Source organism: Colletes gigas, unplaced genomic scaffold (assembly GCF_013123115.1).
Source record: "Colletes gigas isolate AHSC1104 unplaced genomic scaffold, ASM1312311v1 Colletes_gigas_Sc00001, whole genome shotgun sequence".
Classification (NCBI taxonomy): domain Eukaryota; kingdom Metazoa; phylum Arthropoda; class Insecta; order Hymenoptera; family Colletidae; genus Colletes; species Colletes gigas.
Genome location: NW_025106630.1, coordinates 8,374,343 through 8,392,760, shown reverse-complemented (window position 1 = coordinate 8,392,760; position 18,418 = coordinate 8,374,343). Strand labels below are relative to the sequence as shown.

Sequence of the window (18,418 nt, the reverse complement as noted above, 5' to 3'; positions counted from 1 at the left end):
ACTAGTGTCCATTTTTTCTCGAAGAATAAGAGTCGCCCTCGTTTGGATTCGTTGTACAGCAGTAGCTGTTGCTTCCGCGGATGGCGCTACCGATGGCGTAGAGACGCCGCAATTGATTAGAAACCACTATTATAACAAAAATCGCATTACTTCAAATTCTGTATATCATCAATACGAAACTTTCCCGCCATTTCAGTGGTGCTCAATCAGCATCATGAGACTGATAACGACGATTGTTGACGAACCAGTGTACTGCAGCAGGTGCATCACACGACAAAAAGTGCATCGACTTCGAAAACTTATATGTCGAGAATGGTAAGTCTCTCTCTTTATAGGACACAAAGATTAAAATAATGTATACATACTTTGAACCCGTCGTGACTGTTATCGTAGCTTATCAGTACGTTTAAAGTTATACGAATGCAATCATTGTGGTTAAAGGAAGTTCGTTTCTTTCATTCGTTCTTTGACGGCAGAACTAACTGTACTCTCGAAGCACGATTTTAACAGGTAACTGATGTAATATTCCCGATACACGACGAGAAATAAAATGGATCCAAGGGGCCCTCCTGAGGGGGCCCCTGCTAACTCCTTCGAGATTCCAAACATTGATAAAGTGTCAGAGACTCTAGTAAATTGGCCCACTGATCATTCGCTCCCCACGTCAGTGTGCGAACAACCGAAAAAAATGAGTAATAAATTGTTGTTCTTAACTGTAAGTAAATAAATACAATTAGATTTTGATAAATTTTTTTTTTTTATAACTAACAATGTTTGAACCAATTGTGTTATTAGGTGGAGTACGTGGAAGATCAGTCCCGAGAATATTCTCGTTTATTTCCGACGTACGAACAGGTTTCATTTTCTCCCAGAGCTTCTTCTCCGCTTTCTGATTTTGAACACCGCGTTAGTCCTCTTGACCCAAATATGAGTTCGGCTGCTAGGTATTCGCCTACACCGGTACAACTTCCACCATCTCCTTTTCATAATTCTGTTGTTGTTCTACAAGGTCCTTCTTCTCCTTTAATATCTCCACCTGGGCCAAATGAAAGAACCAATGTAAACTATGTCTCTCAATTGACACATTCGATTGGTACACAGAGTGTACAACAGACAGATAATCCGACCGACTTTGTTGCCAATGAAAATGCAGAACAGTTGGTTTCTAGCGTTGGTAGCGAATTGATTTTGATGCAAGGTAATTCTTGATACAAACTGCTTTAAATATGTGATCACAAATTTGAATTTTATCCTATAATATGTAAAATACATTTACAGAATCTAATTCTGGATTAGAATCATCAACTGCCCCATTAATGCTAACAGGAATGCCAAGCACGGATTTTACATTGAGTAGGGACTTTCTTGTTATGCCAGATGACCAAATAAATGTTATAAATTCGTTTAAAACTCAGAACCTTGATGTGGACGAATCTATGCTCTCATCGACCGCAGAAAATTCCAACAAAGAGAATAACACGGATTGTTTAACACAGTTAAAAGAAGAGCAAGAAATTGATGAAATTTTAATCACCGCGAAAGAAGAGAATAATGTTGAGAAACAGAACGTTAGACGTTCTAAGCGTCGTATAAATGATAAAAAAAATTTTTGTACGTAAATTCATTATTTTTTTCACGCTATTATCGACGGCAGTATTAAATTTATGCTTTCCTACAGGTTGCGACGAATGCGACGATATCTGTATTGGGGATAATTGCTCTTCGCATAATATATGCACAATAGCGGATCAACCAGTACCGTCTCGTGCTATAGCAACACTGCCAGGATCGTATCTTTACATAAACAAATTGTCCAGTTCTGAAATTGTATTAAGCGGATCTGATTATGGAGTATTTGCAAAACGTTATATACAAAAACGTACTAGATTTGGTCCCATAGAGGGTATCTTGTATCCTTATGACGGTACTCCGTTTAAAAACCAATTGCCGTTACTTTATGAAACGGAAGACGAAGAACTTTTAAAAATAGATGTCTCGAATGAAAGTAACTATATATATTTAAAAAAGCTAATAAGTTAATCGGTTCGAAGGTTTAGTCCCTAAAATAATTGGCGTTACAGATGCTTCGAATTGGATGCGTTTCGTGAGACCCGCGTTATCGTATAAAGAACAAAATCTAGTAATTTGTCAACAACGCGATGGAATAGTATTTTTAACTACCAGGAGCATTTTACCAAAAGAAGAATTAAAGGCTGGTCCTAGCACCGATTATGCGATACGTCGAAATTTAACAATGCTAACACCCATGCAAGAAACTAAAGACGACAAAGGTATAGAAGATTTAAACGTAAATGTTTAAGAGTATGTCTGTACATATGTAATTTCTCATTACAGATTTCAAAAATCAATTATCTGCATGGCCACGACCGGAAGATAATCGATCCCGTCGTATGAAAGCATTTCGTGGCAGAAATTTAAAAGAGAAGGAAAACTCAAGACGAAATAATTCCAAAGAATGGAAATGTTCAGTTTGCTTATTGATATTTAAAAAGCCAATTTTACTTAACTTACACGCTCTCGTTCACGGTATCGACAAAATGACGACCAAAATTCACTCTACGGTTTGTCCACAGTGTGGATTACATTTTCAAAAGCAGAAAGAATTGATTAATCATATCTCGCAACATGGAAGATTATCTTTAACAAAAGCGAAAAGATTGACCTCTCTATCTACGTATAAGTGTTCAATGTGTTATAAACGTTTTGCTACGAAAGTACGATTACAACAGCACTGTTTGGTGCATGGTGCGGAAGACCAAAAGCCACTGCCATGCAACATTTGTTTCAAACGATTCATGAACAACTCGGCGCTATCTTGTCACTTAAAAACTCACAGAGGTAAATCATACTTGTATTAAAAACTGTCGTATAAAATACCACCGTTTCTGTCCATTTTATTTTTACATAGAAAACAAGCAAGTGTTCGAGTGCCCGATGTGTCGACAGCTATTTAGCCAAAGTATCGCGTTGAAAGATCATATTGAAACGCATAAGAAAGAGGATGGTACCTTTAGCTGCCCTTACTGCCAAAGAATATTTATTAAATATTCTGTGATCCGTAAGCATATTAGATCGCATCATTGCGAAAGAAAGCACAAATGTCAAGTTTGTGCTAAACGATTTGCTACGATCGACAAATTACAAATGCATTTACTGAAACATTCTGATCACAGGTATATTGAAATTTTTAAACTCCAAACGCGTATATTGCATTTATATTATACGATTATCTTTACCATTTTAACAGACAGTTTCACTGTGCAAATTGTGGGAAGCAATTTAAGAGAAAAGACAAATTAAAAGAGCATATAATGAAACTGCATAATTCACAAACGGCTACCGAAGAGCAAATGTCACGAGTTACACAAACGAAGAAATTCGTTCCAAAGGTATTTCCGAACGATTGATGCGATTTAATACGACGCATGAAGCTTTTAATAAGATACTTAACAATATGTGTTATTAATAGGTAAACCCTAACGACTATAACCGTTTCGTTTACAAATGTCACCAATGTCTAGTAGGGTTCAAACGAAGAGGAATGCTTGTTAATCATTTGGCAAAACGTCATCCCGACGTTGCGCCGGAGTCTGTACCAGAATTAAATTTACCAATTCTACGCCAAACGAGAGATTATTACTGTCAATACTGCGACAAGGTTCGGTACTATCTATCAATGCTTAGAATATATTGGCTTCTATTCAGCTAATATTATTTTTGTAACGTTTTAAAGGTCTACAAAAGCAGCAGTAAACGTAAAGCACACATTATGAAAAATCATCCAGGCGCTGCTTTGCCACCGAGCAATAGACAGAAAGAATCTGTATACTCTGATCTACCGAATCCAACATTTAGTCAAACGGTTGGTAGTATTACAACCACGCCTCAGGGTTGTCAGTGGTGCCACAAACAATATGCTAGCAAAGTAAGTTTCAAATGGTAATTCGTTAAATTCGATAAATTCGATAAGTTAATTCGTCTTTCGTAGGCAAAACTTTTACAACATCAACGTAAGAAACATTCGAATTTGATGGAACCCGCTGATCAAGTTCCGCGGTCACGTAATCGACAGTCTCAAAATCAAAATCAACCGCCCGTACTTATCGAGGATCACTTCGTGCTATCTGATTATATCCAAGCGTGCGATACAGATTCGGATTTCTTCAAACCGAAAATAATAAAAATATCTAACGACGTTGATCTTATAAGTAATGGATTGGAACTTGTTGGACAACAATTTGTTCGTATGCGTGACATACGTTGAAAAGATCCGCGGCAACCTCGTCGCGAGGTCTTGTCAATTTATTGAGATATGAATCTCATGACTTTGTGCACAGTTGAGGTACACTGTGCTTTTTGCTGCCGTTGCCACGTCGGGGCATCGTTGCCCGCAAGGTGCAATCGATGCTCAACGGGGAAATATTTGGTACGCAGCTTTGTTGGCGTCAGTGCGAAACACTTGGCGCTAGTTTGTTGGTTGTACGGTTGACAATGACGTCACTACCGTCATTCGTGTTGGAACGGAGTTACACACTATTTTACGAAAACTTTCGAGCCATTGAAGGTAAACACAAGAACAAAGGTTTAAATTTAAAAACACAACGAGAAACATAAACATGGAGATTTAAGACTAAACACAATGGGAAACATGTAGTTATTGAGATCTTTGCTCAAGGTATTAACAAGTACGGAGCGCAAGAACGTAGAACAAGTCCTTAATATCGTCGGTACATCTCTGACATTCACTCTAGTAGTTTCTTTTTAAATTTTAAAAAAGCTTTCGATTCGATGTGACACAATTATGGATGTTAGAATGGTCGGATTTGAGCGTCAGGTTTAAAGTGAAATTTAAACTCTGCTTAAATTTGGAGAACGCGATTCTGCTGAATTTTAGATCGGTGTAATCCTCCTCTATATGATGCGACTTTTTTTTATAGTACTGATCGTAGTATCTACATGTCACGTTTGGCTTTGATGATGAAACAATTGTCTGTAGATTACACGAGATGTTGTAGTCTATAAAAAATCGTTCACGTTTACTCTCTGGTACATCGCAATATCCATGTCACGGTTGCTTATATCCGTCGTTATCGTTTACAACAAAATAACTGTATTTTCAGTCTAATACCCATCATCGAGTGGATTTATTTTTCGGCAATATCGCGGCAATTTAATTTCGTTCGCACAATTTACCGCGACAGTTTTACATCCATCACCATTTACCGAATTGAAATATTTGGTTGAAATTGAAGGTACTACATAGTTACTTAGACAGGGAAAACTTTTGTCTTTGTAATCTTCCAATGCATGTAAAATCTATAACATAAGGGCAAGGTTTGTTCCGCGCATCTTTGCCAATCCATCAAATTTCCACTTAGACGTAATTTACTGTAAACACTATAAATCACGGATTCCAGAAGCGTACTTCATACATTACAGATTGGCAAAAAAAAAAACAATTCAACATTTATTTTACATGCATTATATACTCATAATATACGTATTATGGCAATACGAGGACAAAAGAGTGCATGTTTGTTAATGTTGTTGAGTACATGGAGAACTGTATTGTAAACGACTTAAATAAAGTTACTCAATAACTGATGCGTGTACGGTTCACTATACTAGAAAATTTCTCGACCAGGCGAAGTTTTCGTATGGCTGGTACTCTCACTCGTGACACTAAAATCCGTTCACCTGTCTCTGGTAACTTTACTCTGAAACTTTTCGCAGACGATAGCCAAAGGACCGACAGCATCGGGCTCGAGTATGGCCGCGTTGGATACTGTTCCGATCAAGCTACCCCCCCTTAGCGACTCGGCCGTTTCTTCTAACTGTTTCTGCATTACGGTTAAAGAGACTTTGTTCGCTGAGAAGAAATCCTGCATGGAAATCATCTCTCCAGACATCCTTCTAGGCGTTCCAGAGCTATCCCTCAAAGAATCTCGTCCGAAGATTCTGGTACCCCTCCTTTTCGAAAAATACATTCTAGACACGGAGGACTTTCTTTTTGGTAAACGCGGCGCAGCGTTGTCCCCGTTTCCGCATCGCGTCTTTCGTATAACGTAATTTAACCCCTGTTTTATTACGATCGACGTCACGTTCAACAGAGAGTACGTACAACAGCAACCGGTCAGCAGGAATACAAAGTTAGCGAAACGGTACCTGCAACATGAATCAATGACTGACAACAGTTCTCCGATTAATATAAAATTAAAAACTTGAACGATTTTAAATTTAATAAAAGTATTCCATCATTTATACAGGGTGTTAGGCCATTTCTGGGAAAAATTTTAATGGGAGATTCTACAGGCCAAAATAGGGCAATTTATAGATCATAAGCTTCGTTAAAAAATTTCAAATTCTTTACGAAAAAATTATTTTCGGTTGCGGGGGTCAATTATCATCATTTTTGGTGAATAGACATACCCTCGAAATCCTGCGCATTTTCAAGAAAAAAATTCGAGAATGTGTGAAATTTTCGACGGAAAAAAAAATTTCAAATCGTTCTGGAAAAATTATTTTTGTTTGTGGGGGTCAATTACAATAATTTTTGGTGAATAGACATATCCCCGAAATCCTACCCATTTTCTAGAAAAAAATTCGAGAAGGTGTGAAATTTTTCGACGGGAAAAAAAATTTCAAATCGTTCTAAAAAAATTATTTTCGGTTGCGGGGGTCAATTTCAATAATTTTCGGTGAATAGACATATCCCCGAAATCCTACTCACTTTCTAGAAAAAAATTCGAGAAGGTGTGAAATTTTTCGACGGGAAAAAAAATTTCAAATCGTTCTAAAAAAATTATTGCTGGTTGCGAGGGTCAATTACCATTATTTTTGGTGAATAGACATATCCTCGAATTCCTGCGCATTTTCGAGAAAAAAATTCAAAACTGGCGGAACTTTAAACGTTAATGACTTTTTAACAAAGCTCTAGAATCTTCCGTTAAAATTTTTCCCAGGGGTGACCGAACATCCTGTATAATTTGCAGATTGTTCGAACTTGGAACGTACCAATGAGCATACGGATAATGGGTTTTCTCGATGCTGACGAAGTCTCCGAAGCCGATGGTCGCGAAACTAACGAAACAAAAGTACAGAGCGTCCAAGTATTTCCAATCTTCGAGGGGCGCGTAAACCGCAGCGGCGCAACAAGCTACAATACAACATAATAACGATAAATGAAACATAACCCAGTATATACTCGGTTTCCACAGGTCCAGGTCTGAATCCTCGTCGTGGTCGTCGAGTATGTCCGGCAAAGTAGCTGCCCGTGATGATGCCATCGAGTACTTCCGGATGCGTCTTTTTAAGCGGTGCGTGTGAAAGTTGCGCAAAATCCGAGCGAGGAACGTGATGATCTTCTCCAGAAACAAGTTGAAGAACAGAATCCCACCTGTGGCGTGACACGGTTACGAAAAATCAGGCACAACTATGTTTCAACGTTCAAATAGGGGAAATCATTACCGGAACAACCAAAAAATCCGTACAGAATCACGGCTACTTTGCCCATCGTCGTCTGCGGCGCGGTATTTCCGTATCCTAAAAAAAAAAAAGAGATTCAGATTTGAATTTCTAAACGATCTGTAAGCAGGAGTGCAATGCAACGTGCGGGTCTTGAAGGGATCGGAGAGGAATACTAGGTCGCAAGATATTAACATTCTGGAATTTCCTCGTATGTTTGTGCGTGTAACGGACAGTGACCCGTTGCTTCTATATTCCACACTGTTGAGAGTCAAGCTTCGCGCGATAGAAATCAATGTTAATAAATTCACTCGAGCAACTGGTCAAGAAAATGCCCGAATACTCAAGACAGTCGTCTATATCGAAAATGTTTCGAAAGAGGGTAAAGAGAATCGTAATAAAGTACTACGTGTCTTACGTTCCACTGACCCATTATTCCGGTTCATTTGCACGATACGAATCGAGGCGTTTAGAATTCGAAATAGGCCACGACGTTGCATCTCTTACCGATCGTGGAGACGATGGTACCGACGAAATGAAAACTGCCAGAAAAATCCCATCGGCGATTCTTGTTGATGATGCCGGATGACGAGGCATTTCCGTAAGCGTACAACAGTTCGTCGAGCCTTTCAACAGCCACCGAACCGCCTCGCAGATGATGTCTTCGAAATGTATGGTAAATGCGCCAATATTCCGCACCCTATACACAATAAACGGAAATTTATTTATACGTTTGGTCCATTGGTCTCGATGCGAAAAGTTGGAGTCAATACACTCGGAACAATTTACGGAAATTTTTACGAGCACAATTTTTGAAAGATGAAACGATTTCTCACCTGTCGTATTTCAAGGTCGGATTCCAGTCGCTGGAAGAGCGCAGCACCAGCGAGCATGTACACTGCCAGGACAACGAAAAGAAGGACGAACCTTGCGTTCTCCTCCCCGAGGCAAGTGCACACGCACATCACCGTGTGATCCTTATTTATCTTTCTCTCTGGACACAAGAGACCGAGACGCGACCCCTTCTCTTCGCCTTCCACCCGGATCGCCGCGGCGCATACTCGGCGACGAGCATTCGCAAACATCTACGGATGCATCGTCGATTCATATCTCAGAGATGCATTAAAAAACTGTTCGAAACTGTCCATTGTAAAAAATGATTAATTTCGTAATTTTTAACGAGTTCATTTCCAATACGAATTCATACAGAATTAACTTAAAAAAGTTTTAATAAGTGAAATTTAGTCTCACTTGCATCTTGGTATAATCATGCTGTAATAACGCTATAGGAATTCTCATAGGACGGGAAACTCTAAACATTTCTCTTATCGTAATAATCATCGACTGTCCGGTGTAACTTGCGCGAATATAACTTTTTCTTATGGAGATACATAATAGATAAATTAAAGATGTATTATAATAGATAAATTAAAGATATATTATAATAGATAAATAAAGATATACTCGCATCCAGTTACTAACGTTCAAGACACTCGATGTATCAGTTTAGAAATGTAACAAATTACAGAAAGTGACGTGACAAAAGGATGTACAAAGGTAAATTAAATCGAGTTTATAATACAAAATAAAGTTTGTTAACAGTTCATGTGAGCAATCCACGGGCGCCACGGTCTTTACATATATAAATACTGCAAACTACACAAAATGACTTTTAAATCGGAATACTCGTAGGTACATGCGTATAAATCTATGAAATTTACAACATTTGCATTAGCTACTATAATACTATTAGGTGCACTACCCGAGTAAACGATTCGTGTAACAACGTTTACCCTACGATACGACAAATCACGTTTACAGTACAATAATAATCAATGCCTCGTTTGTGGACCTTCCTCCAACTTCCGCCAGACAACCTAGAACAAAGATATAACAATTTATATAAACAATTACGCTTCGTTCCACTCTGTATCAATTTCGAAACCTAAAAGCTTACATTACACATTTCTCTGACCAGAGCCTTTTCGCCGTCGTGGCCGCCTTCTCTTTCAAGCTGTTCCCTGACTTCGAGAACCTGAAGAGCCCGTACCACCGCTTCCGGTCGACCACCCAAGTGCGGATTCTCGCTGGAATTATTCGGATTCTCCCAAATCTCGCCGGACGGTAGCTCCCAACCTTGCGCTCGTGCCTGCAGAACACTTTTATCCTCTTCCAGCTGTTTCACCCGTTGCTCCAAACTCCTCACGTACTGCATCGTCTGATCTGCAAAACGATTTCGAATCTGGAGCTTCGATCAACGACATTCGGTCAAAAGTATCGTTCACGCGAATTGCTTTCTCTTCGAAGAAATTACCGTTAAACGTGGACGCGTGTCTAGGCCTCGGAGGCACGGTTTCCTCGGCGTTGGTGCTCGAACTCGAACCATCCCCGTCGTCCCTCTGACCCCCTCCTCGTTCCTCGTCCAAATACAGGCAGAGTTCTTTCAGCTCCAGATTATCCTTGATCAACTCCTGCTGCTTGTTGTCCAACTGACGCAACTTATTTTGATACGCGGAGACTTCCTGGCGCATAACGCTCGCCGTGTACCTTCCGAATCTCTGCCACTCCCTCGCCAACTTCCGCCCCTTTTGACGATCGTCGTCCAGAAAACAACAGAGATCCCGTAGCTCTTGATTATCGTCGCTTAATCTTTGGTTTGCCTCCTTCAACGCACGCAACTCACTCAGCTGAAATCAAATCAAGCTTCCCTTACCAACTAGACGCGCGTAGAGATAAAAAAGAAAAGGGCGAAGCTCGTGAGGCCCCGACGTGTCGTGTGTGAAAAAGCCACATGCAGTTCGCTGTCCCTGGCCCAGATACACCAGGTAGCGGATGTAAATACAACTTATCTATATTGTGCAACAACCGAGCTCATTAGAAACGAATAAAGGAAATTCACTGCTGCACGTATGCTCGCATTGTGACTCTGTTTGATTTGCACGAGTACTGTACCCTTTGGACCATTACTCTTTACTCTCTTTACAAATCACATCTGTACGTGTTTCGAATATTATTATTCGGTGGGAAAGGTTCAGCGTAGGTTCCTCTGCAAGTAGGACATAAATTCACTGCCGCACGTATGCTCGCATTGTGACTCTGTTTGATTCGCACGAATACTGTACCCTTTGGACCATTACTCTTTACTCTCTTTACAAATCACATCTACACGTGTTTCGAATATTATTATTTGATAGGAAAGGTTCAGCGTAGGTTCCTCAGCAAGTAGGACATAAATTCACTGCTGCACGTATGCTCGCATTGTGACTCTGACTTTTGAAAACGCGTTTGATTTGCACGAATACTGTGTACCCTTTGGACCATTACTTTTTACTCTCTTTACAAATCACATCTATACGTGTTTCAATATTATCTATATTGTGCAACAACCGAGCTCATTAGAAACGAATAAAGGACATAAATTCACTGCTGCACGTATGCTCGCATTGTGACTCTGTTTGATTTGCACGAATACTCTACCCTTTGGACCATTACTCTTTACTCTCTTTACAAATCACGTCTACACGTGTTTCGAATATTATTAATCGGTGGGAAAGGTTCGGCGTAGGTTCCTCTGCAAGTAGGACTAAATTAATGCTGGAAGCAAGTTGACTCCGTGTCGATTCATCTTTTAAATGTTACTTCTCTTTTCAAATGTGGGGGGAAAAAAATCCGCGACTCACCAAGCTCTGTATCTGTCGGTTCTGCTCGGCGGCGAGCCTCGCGATGTCGGTTTCGGTCTTGCGAACGAACTTGAGCATCTCCACGGGTCCGAGTCTGAGGAACTCGTCGTCGGTGATCCTCTGTCTGATCGGCGGCGTTTGGGCGGGATTTACCGTGGGAGGATACTGACCGTTAGGTGGCAAGTACTGACCTTGGCCGACCTTGGCCTGAAGGTAACCGTGCGATTGGGTTTTCGAAACAGCCGTCGCGAGCGCCGCGTTACCGCCCTGAGGATGATGCCGGTGCTCTATCCTCGGCGAGTATTTGCTTTGAGCATCCTTCTGCTGCTGTACTGATCGTTGTTGCGTCGTCTGGGAATGATGATTCAAAGTCACCGTCGGACCTTGAACGCCGGTCGATACCGTGGTCGATACGGAAGCGGCTGTACCAAAGTGAGGGTGATTCTTCAGGATGCCGCTGGTGGGCTGCGGAGGCGGCTGATAACGCGGCGGCACTTGCTCCACTGCCGTTGACTTGATCACGTGCAGCGGATGCTGCTGCTGCTGCTGCTGCTGCTGCGGCTGGGACTTACTCTTATTGGACATCGCGGCTAATTTAGCTCCAGGCAGCGCCGTGTCCCATTTCAGAAAGTCCACCACCGTGGTTTCTTCTTCGTGCCGGCTTGCCTCGTTCGACCCGTTGAAATGTGGGTCAACGTGCGGTTCCTTTCTCGCTCTCCTGGACACTCTCCTCTCTCTTTTTCTCTCTCTGTCAAGACCGGACTTGCAACAAGAGGTCCCCAGGTGTAACGATCGGTTTTGTTAATCGGCTTTACCACGGCGATAGTAGATCTTAAGAAACTATGGTCCCCGATTTCGAGGAACCTATCCTTCCGACCCTATCGAATCTAGGAATTTTTTTACTTTATATCAACTTACTCTACGCAGTGGGCCCGCGGACCGCGAATCGCGTATGCTTCGCAACATTTGAGAATGCGGCCCCCGGCTGGGAGCTTGAATTTTATTTAAATTTTTATCTTTCACAGAGGACAGACCTTGCATGATCTTGAAAGCTACTCTTCGATCTTAATACGAGCTATCATGAACATATATTGGTATGGAAAAAGAAAATTCTTGATTCATCTGAAATGATCACTATATACCCTTTCGAATAACTACCAAAACTTTAATTTTGTTTCCTCCGAGTTTCAAAGTCGATCAAAAGTACTAGATTGCACTTTATCCACCGACTGCATGTAACACTAGAATCGTTCAATAAGTCCTTAGAAAATCAAACACCTGGGGCTCGTTGCACACTGTGCAGTTTCGATGGTCAAAATCGTGGAATTAAAGTTTAATTTCCAAGTCATGGAATTTGGCCCCCAGTTACTTCTTTTTTATTTCTAAACTTTAAAAAATGGCTCTTCGGACAACGGTTCACGAGAAAGTCACCGCCTATTTTGAGGACCTTCAAAAATCTTACTTATTAAACGCTTGGAAAAGTGTATAGGACTAAAAGGGGATTATGTTGAAAAATAACAAAAAAATCAACCTAAAATAATCTATTTTTCTATCTTTTAACCCTCGTAAAACTTTAACGTTAAATATCTAATAAACTGTTAACCTGAACCTGGGTATCATTATCTTCAGTTTCTTACGATCTATCACACCGAAGTCGATCCGCGTTCTAACCCGGGGGACCTCTTCTACTTAATACTTAAGAGCTGCCCGGTCCCGATAGCCCGTGTCTTACCTTATCACCCGACAGGTCCGTCGCTCGAAACCTCTATCCACTCTCGACCTTTTCTCCCGTATGCACGTCTTCTTCGACACTGTCGCGCGATACTCTAAGACATTGTCCGCGTCGAACGTTCGCGAGATCCGTAAAAATTCTTTCGTCGAACCCTCCGTACGCTACGAACGAATTCCCAGTGTTCCGTGCGTACGCGTGCAACCTTGGTTTCTGTCACGGGTATTAAAGAGTCGGCGTACTCGCGTTACGCGACAGCTCCGAACGATCGCTCGGTATGCCTGCGTTCCATCTGTCAGCGACGATCGGGACGACCATGCCCGCGTGCATAGTGCCGTACGAGTGAACGAAGATACTCTGGACGTAGATCACTTGGTAAAACGCCTTGGTTTCGAGGCACTAGTTTCGTACGTTGTAAAAGTATACCGAGTACAGCGACGATATCGCACTCCCGAGAGCTAATGCGCTCGGTCCGCTTGGTCGCGGTCGGGTCGGGCCCCCGTTTCTCTCGCTGCTGGCCCGCTGCATTTCACAAGCCCCAGTGCCGTAACACCGAGTGGGGCACTCCAGCGAGACCTTGTCGTCCGTGACCGTATCCTGGCGAATAAGCTTTCACGCGCATCTCGTATCCGATCGTATCGCCGATCAATATTCCCTCTAGTTCTTTTCACTTATAATTAATCCGTAGGCATACCGAGAGAAACGGATAGATCGTTCAAGTTGCTTCGATACTCCCGCGCGATCGTTGATTTTCGAATTCTAGGCCGTATCTTTGCATCGAATCACGGAATCATTCTTGCGTCACTTACGAGCTTGCGATCGTTCGCCACTGTTCGATGGTCGTATGCACGTATTTTCGTATGAAAATCCCGCATTAACAATATGGCGGCGACCGGACGACCGGGGGCCCGCAATCTTGGAAGAGATTGCTGACGATGGTAGGGCTTTAAGGTTACGACGCGAACTTCTGATTGGACCATCCAGCGTCCTGCAGGTGGGGATTCAACAACGTATATTACCTCGTAGGAGTTTGAAAGGAACAGAATCTAGAGGCTGTGAGAGACTCGACTCTTTCAACGTTAAACTCGTTAAAAGCGAGAACGGTGGTTCTCCGATCGTGTGAAATTGTATAGTCTTGCGTCAAAGATTTTCGTGTCGCTCGCGATATTACCAACAAGTTACAGAAACGAACGCTAGAGGAATTGAGACAGAAAGTGAAATTACGATTCAGAGTTGGGCATTAATTTCAGTGGAGTGATCGTTTAAAATAAATATATATCTTATAAATAATAACTTGATCACCAATTAAGTACTGTTTAGAGTTTGTGTTCTAACGAACCTAACTACTGACCACGTTAAAAATCACAAGTTATACAGCGCACTCTGTGTTTAAGAACAATGACTCTGAGAATCATCGTCGTCGGTAACGTCAGCAAATTCACAAAGTTTGCTTCTGATACGATATCGACAAAAGTTTTGATCAAAGATTATTTACGCATTGCACGGTCGTATGATTCTAAAGTCAAGATACTTTTATCACAGACGAAGTATACGAGTAGACCTTTCAAATAATTTATTTTTTCGGCCCGTTTCTCTGGGGTCTCGAGACCCCATTACCATTTCCATGTCACTCGCAACGTTACCAACAGATTTAGAAATTAACACAAGAGGAAGTGAGACAGAAAATAAAATTACATAAATTTTATTATTTTTTAACGGAATGAAAGCTGTACGGTCCAGAATTGATCATCGATCGATTAATTTCATTGGAATAACCAATCGATTGAGATTATTTAAAGATTTCAAAATTATTAAAATACGTAAGGATCTCATTGATAAATACACCGCAAATCCTCTATTTTTTATTTTAAATTGTAATATATTATTTGATTTAAAAACTAACTCGGCAAAAACGTATTTGCGACTCGAAATCAGTGTTATTAGACGGCACACCAGGACGAAGAAGGTACGTGGAACTATAAGAAGAACGCAGCTATTAGCTCATATTATTTGCTATGTAATTAATAATTATATTAATTATATAGTAAATAATATGACCCAGGTCTCACCGCGAGGAGGTTGCTGCGAATGGAGACCCGCCCTAGCCTCGCCCCAACCACCCTTCCTTTGGCGAGGAATTCGAATATCTATCCAAGAGAGAAGCTATCGAAAAGTTGGAAACGAGTTAGAAAAGGAGAGTTCTTAAAAGAACTGCCCAATCAAGAGACGAAGAACCTAACAAAATGTCAATACATGTGAGATGATACACATGTTTTCTAAAAACGAAATTGAAATGTGCAACTGCACCTACGAACTCCGATGAAGAGATCGAAAACCTAACAAAATGTTGATACATGTGAGACAATCCAGCACATGTTTTCTAGAAACGAAATTGGAATGTGCGACTGCACGTACGAATCCTGATTACTAAAGTACCAATATGTACTTTATTATTAACTGTTCCTTCTTAAATAACAAGATACTCGTACAAAACGAAGAAAGGATCCTGAAGATCCAACCAGAAATGTGCAACTGCACACGTACGGACCTTGCATATTAGAATACTAATATGTATCTTAATATTAATCATTCCCACTAAAATTTACGCACACGTTTCGGTAATATTTAATAAACGGCAGGAGAACGCTTTTTTATCTTATAATCTATATACATTTGTACTTATATTCCAACGCAATCGGTAGAAACATGAAGAAATATGAGGAAATATTTTCTTCTTGGTGTCTTCATCGATCCCACGATGTTTTTCTAAAACATACACTCATATACAATAAATATAACCGATATAAAACGTAGATATGACAAGATATTTTCTTCTCGGTGTCTTCGACAATCCCACGATGTTTCCCTGAAACATAAACTCATACCCAATAAATATAACTCATATAAAACGGAGAAACATGAAAAGATATTTTCTTCTTGGTGTCTTGATTAATCCCACGATGTTTCCCTGAAACATAAATCAGACAATAAATAAAATTGTATGAAATATTTCCCTAAGAGCGATCAAGATGGAATCCGTGTACAATTTCCAATTCCATTCTTCGATGATTATATATCCTGTAACAAGAACTTGTTCAAAGAATTAATAGCTGAAATGAAAGTGTATTAATGGACACAGAAAAAAATAATTATGTACCGTCACGATAGACTCATGGTAAGCGATCATAGTAAAAGTGATATGAAATTAATATTTTAAAAAAGTTGAAAAACATAAATATTACGTGAAAATGAATGCAAAGTTAAATTCGTCTCAGTGTTAAGATAAATAAGAAATAGATTGAAAATTTTATTCATCTGTTACCGTAGATTTTATTTTTCAAGAAAAAAAATTTCAAGACGTATACATTGCAATAATTATATTTTACTGTATTCAAAACTAAATTACGTTCATACAGAAAAAGCAATAACGAACGAAAATGTCGATTCTACGCGGAAATTAATTCTCAATATGAAATATCGAATTGCAATTTGCATATCCTTTTGATGCAAGCATTCTATTTTCCATCGATTAAAACAATGATCGCGAACAAACTTTGATTTATGCAAAGAATACAGAATATTTATAAAAAATTCGCTATTTATAAATAACAATTAGATTGCAAACGCTATTATATCCCGTAAAAATTACCAACTCTAAGAATGAATAATTAGTGATATAGATATCTATATAGCAATCATAAATTCAATATACAATAAAATTAATCATAATATAGAATTTTTAAATGCATCACAAATCTGTGATGAAAATACATTCCCATATATTACAGATTTTAACACGTTACGAAGAATAAAACAATTGGTCTATTCACAACAGTACTTTAAAGCAGTATTTCTTTTGAGAATAAACTCATAATTGGAATAAACGTCCACTCGTTTTAAATTCAAACAACCCGTGAGTGGACCATTCTTTCTTTCGCAACGCTAATTTATAAAATAAAAAACTATACGCGAATGGTGCTTGTTATTCGTAAAATGAACCACGCAGGGTTCCCTTATTAATTAAATCGCGTGCACCCATATTCAATAATGCGCAACACTAATTTTAATAATGATGTTGAGCCATTCGAGGCTTTGCAGATTCTCAGCTTGCTTTTCGATGATCCTGGTGCAGTGGCCAGCGTTTTGGCCAGCTTTTGGGCATTGAATCGCAACTCTAATTGATAAAAAACGCGACAAGTCAAGATCGCAACGCTAGTTTATAATATAAAAATTCCAAACGCGATTTATAACAATAAAAGCAACCGCGAATGGTGATTATTCGCAACGCTACCCTGAAAAGTAAACGCGAAAAATAGTAATTCGCAACGCTAAGAGCAAACCGATCAGTTAATTCGCAACGCTATTCTTAAATAACGATAAAAGCAATCGCGTATGGAATTCGCAACGCTACCCTGAAAAGGAAACGCGAAAAATAGGAATTCGCAACTCTACGAGCAAACGCGATTATTGTACATACGCAACTCTATCTTTAATGGAAATACATTTATGTTTCGCAACGCTAATGCAAATCGCGTTGCCCAAAAACGCTGGATCAGGTGCTGGCGTCTTCGGTTGTAGATAGAAACATACATGCACAAAATAATCTAACTACATCAAGCTACTTCAAACTACAATAGAGTGGCACATATGGGGATGAAGTTAGACGTTTTAAATATCGCAACACTACGGGGCAACAACGCGATAAATCAACAATCGCAACGCTAATTTATAATAGAAAAATTACAAACGCGACTTGTAAGAATAAATGCAACCGCGAATGGTAATTATTCGCAACGCTACCCTGAAAAGCAAACGCGAAAAATAGTAATTCGCAACTCTAATTCGCAATCGCGTTTACTAAAAATTCGCAACGCTATTTTTAAAGCAAACACCCGATTCCTAGGTTTGCATAAAAACAATCGCGAATCGTATTTAGTCGCAACACTACCATATCAACGCGATAAATATTTGTTCGCAACTCTACGAGCAAACGCGAACATTGTATATTATTCGCAACTCTAACTTTAATCAGGGGCTATTGGTACATGTACATAGACATGTACTGGCCACAAAATAAACTAACTACTACTAGTACTACAATTGGGGTAGAATTTGGGCATTGAAAATATCGCAACGCTAAATAAAAAATCGCACGATTAATCAAGATCGCAACGCTAATTTATAGTATGAAAATTGCAAACGCGGTTGACATCCATTATATATATAAAAGAGTAAAAAAGCAACGCGAATCGTGATTGTTCGCAACACTACCCTGAAAAGCAAACGCGAAAGATAGTATTTCGCAACTCTACAAGCAATCGCGTTTATCAATAATTCGCAACGCTATTTTTAAGCAAACATTCAGTACCTAAGTTTGCAAAAACCAATCGCGTATCGTGTCAAGGCGCAACACTACCCTGAAAAGGCAACGCGAAAAATAAGAGTTCGCAACTCTAAAAGCAAACGCGATTATTGCATATTCGCAACTCTATGTGTATCATAACCGCGAGTTATGGGGAGAAAT

At 39.8% G+C, this 18,418-nt stretch overlaps 3 protein-coding genes across 4 annotated transcripts; 1 reads left to right on the top strand and 2 right to left on the bottom strand.

Annotated features, from left to right (window-relative positions):
• Positions 1-45: 45 nt before the first annotated feature.
• LOC122404939 (PR domain zinc finger protein 10-like) lies at positions 46-4,816 on the top strand. Of its 2 annotated transcripts, XM_043409349.1 has the most exons (12): positions 46-315; positions 511-715; positions 796-1,198; positions 1,279-1,611; positions 1,679-2,005; positions 2,082-2,291; positions 2,356-2,859; positions 2,930-3,194; positions 3,269-3,410; positions 3,491-3,679; positions 3,755-3,946; positions 4,010-4,816. In XM_043409349.1, the coding sequence occupies exons 2-12, from the start codon at positions 551-553 to the stop codon at positions 4,283-4,285; spliced, it is 3,006 nt and encodes a 1,001-aa protein (XP_043265284.1). In that variant the 5' UTR covers positions 46-315; positions 511-550; the 3' UTR covers positions 4,286-4,816. The 2 variants fall into 2 exon arrangements, with proteins under 2 accessions (XP_043265284.1, XP_043265292.1); XM_043409357.1 differs by having other exon boundaries at positions 46-715.
• Positions 4,817-5,714: 898 nt separating this feature from the next.
• On the bottom strand, positions 5,715-8,450 carry LOC122404979 (potassium channel subfamily K member 13-like). Its single transcript, XM_043409421.1, has 5 exons — positions 8,322-8,450; positions 7,993-8,185; positions 7,489-7,563; positions 7,036-7,417; positions 5,715-6,186 (listed from the first exon to the last, which is right to left on the bottom strand). The coding sequence occupies exons 1-5, from the start codon at positions 8,448-8,450 to the stop codon at positions 5,715-5,717; spliced, it is 1,251 nt and encodes a 416-aa protein (XP_043265356.1).
• A 669-nt stretch (positions 8,451-9,119) lies between these two features.
• LOC122404994 (coiled-coil domain-containing protein 85C) lies at positions 9,120-11,873 on the bottom strand. The gene is made up of 4 exons (XM_043409446.1): positions 11,166-11,873; positions 9,800-10,172; positions 9,443-9,708; positions 9,120-9,362 (listed from the first exon to the last, which is right to left on the bottom strand). The coding sequence occupies exons 1-4, from the start codon at positions 11,748-11,750 to the stop codon at positions 9,318-9,320; spliced, it is 1,269 nt and encodes a 422-aa protein (XP_043265381.1). The 5' UTR covers positions 11,751-11,873; the 3' UTR covers positions 9,120-9,317.
• Between the last annotated feature and the right edge of the window lie 6,545 nt (positions 11,874-18,418).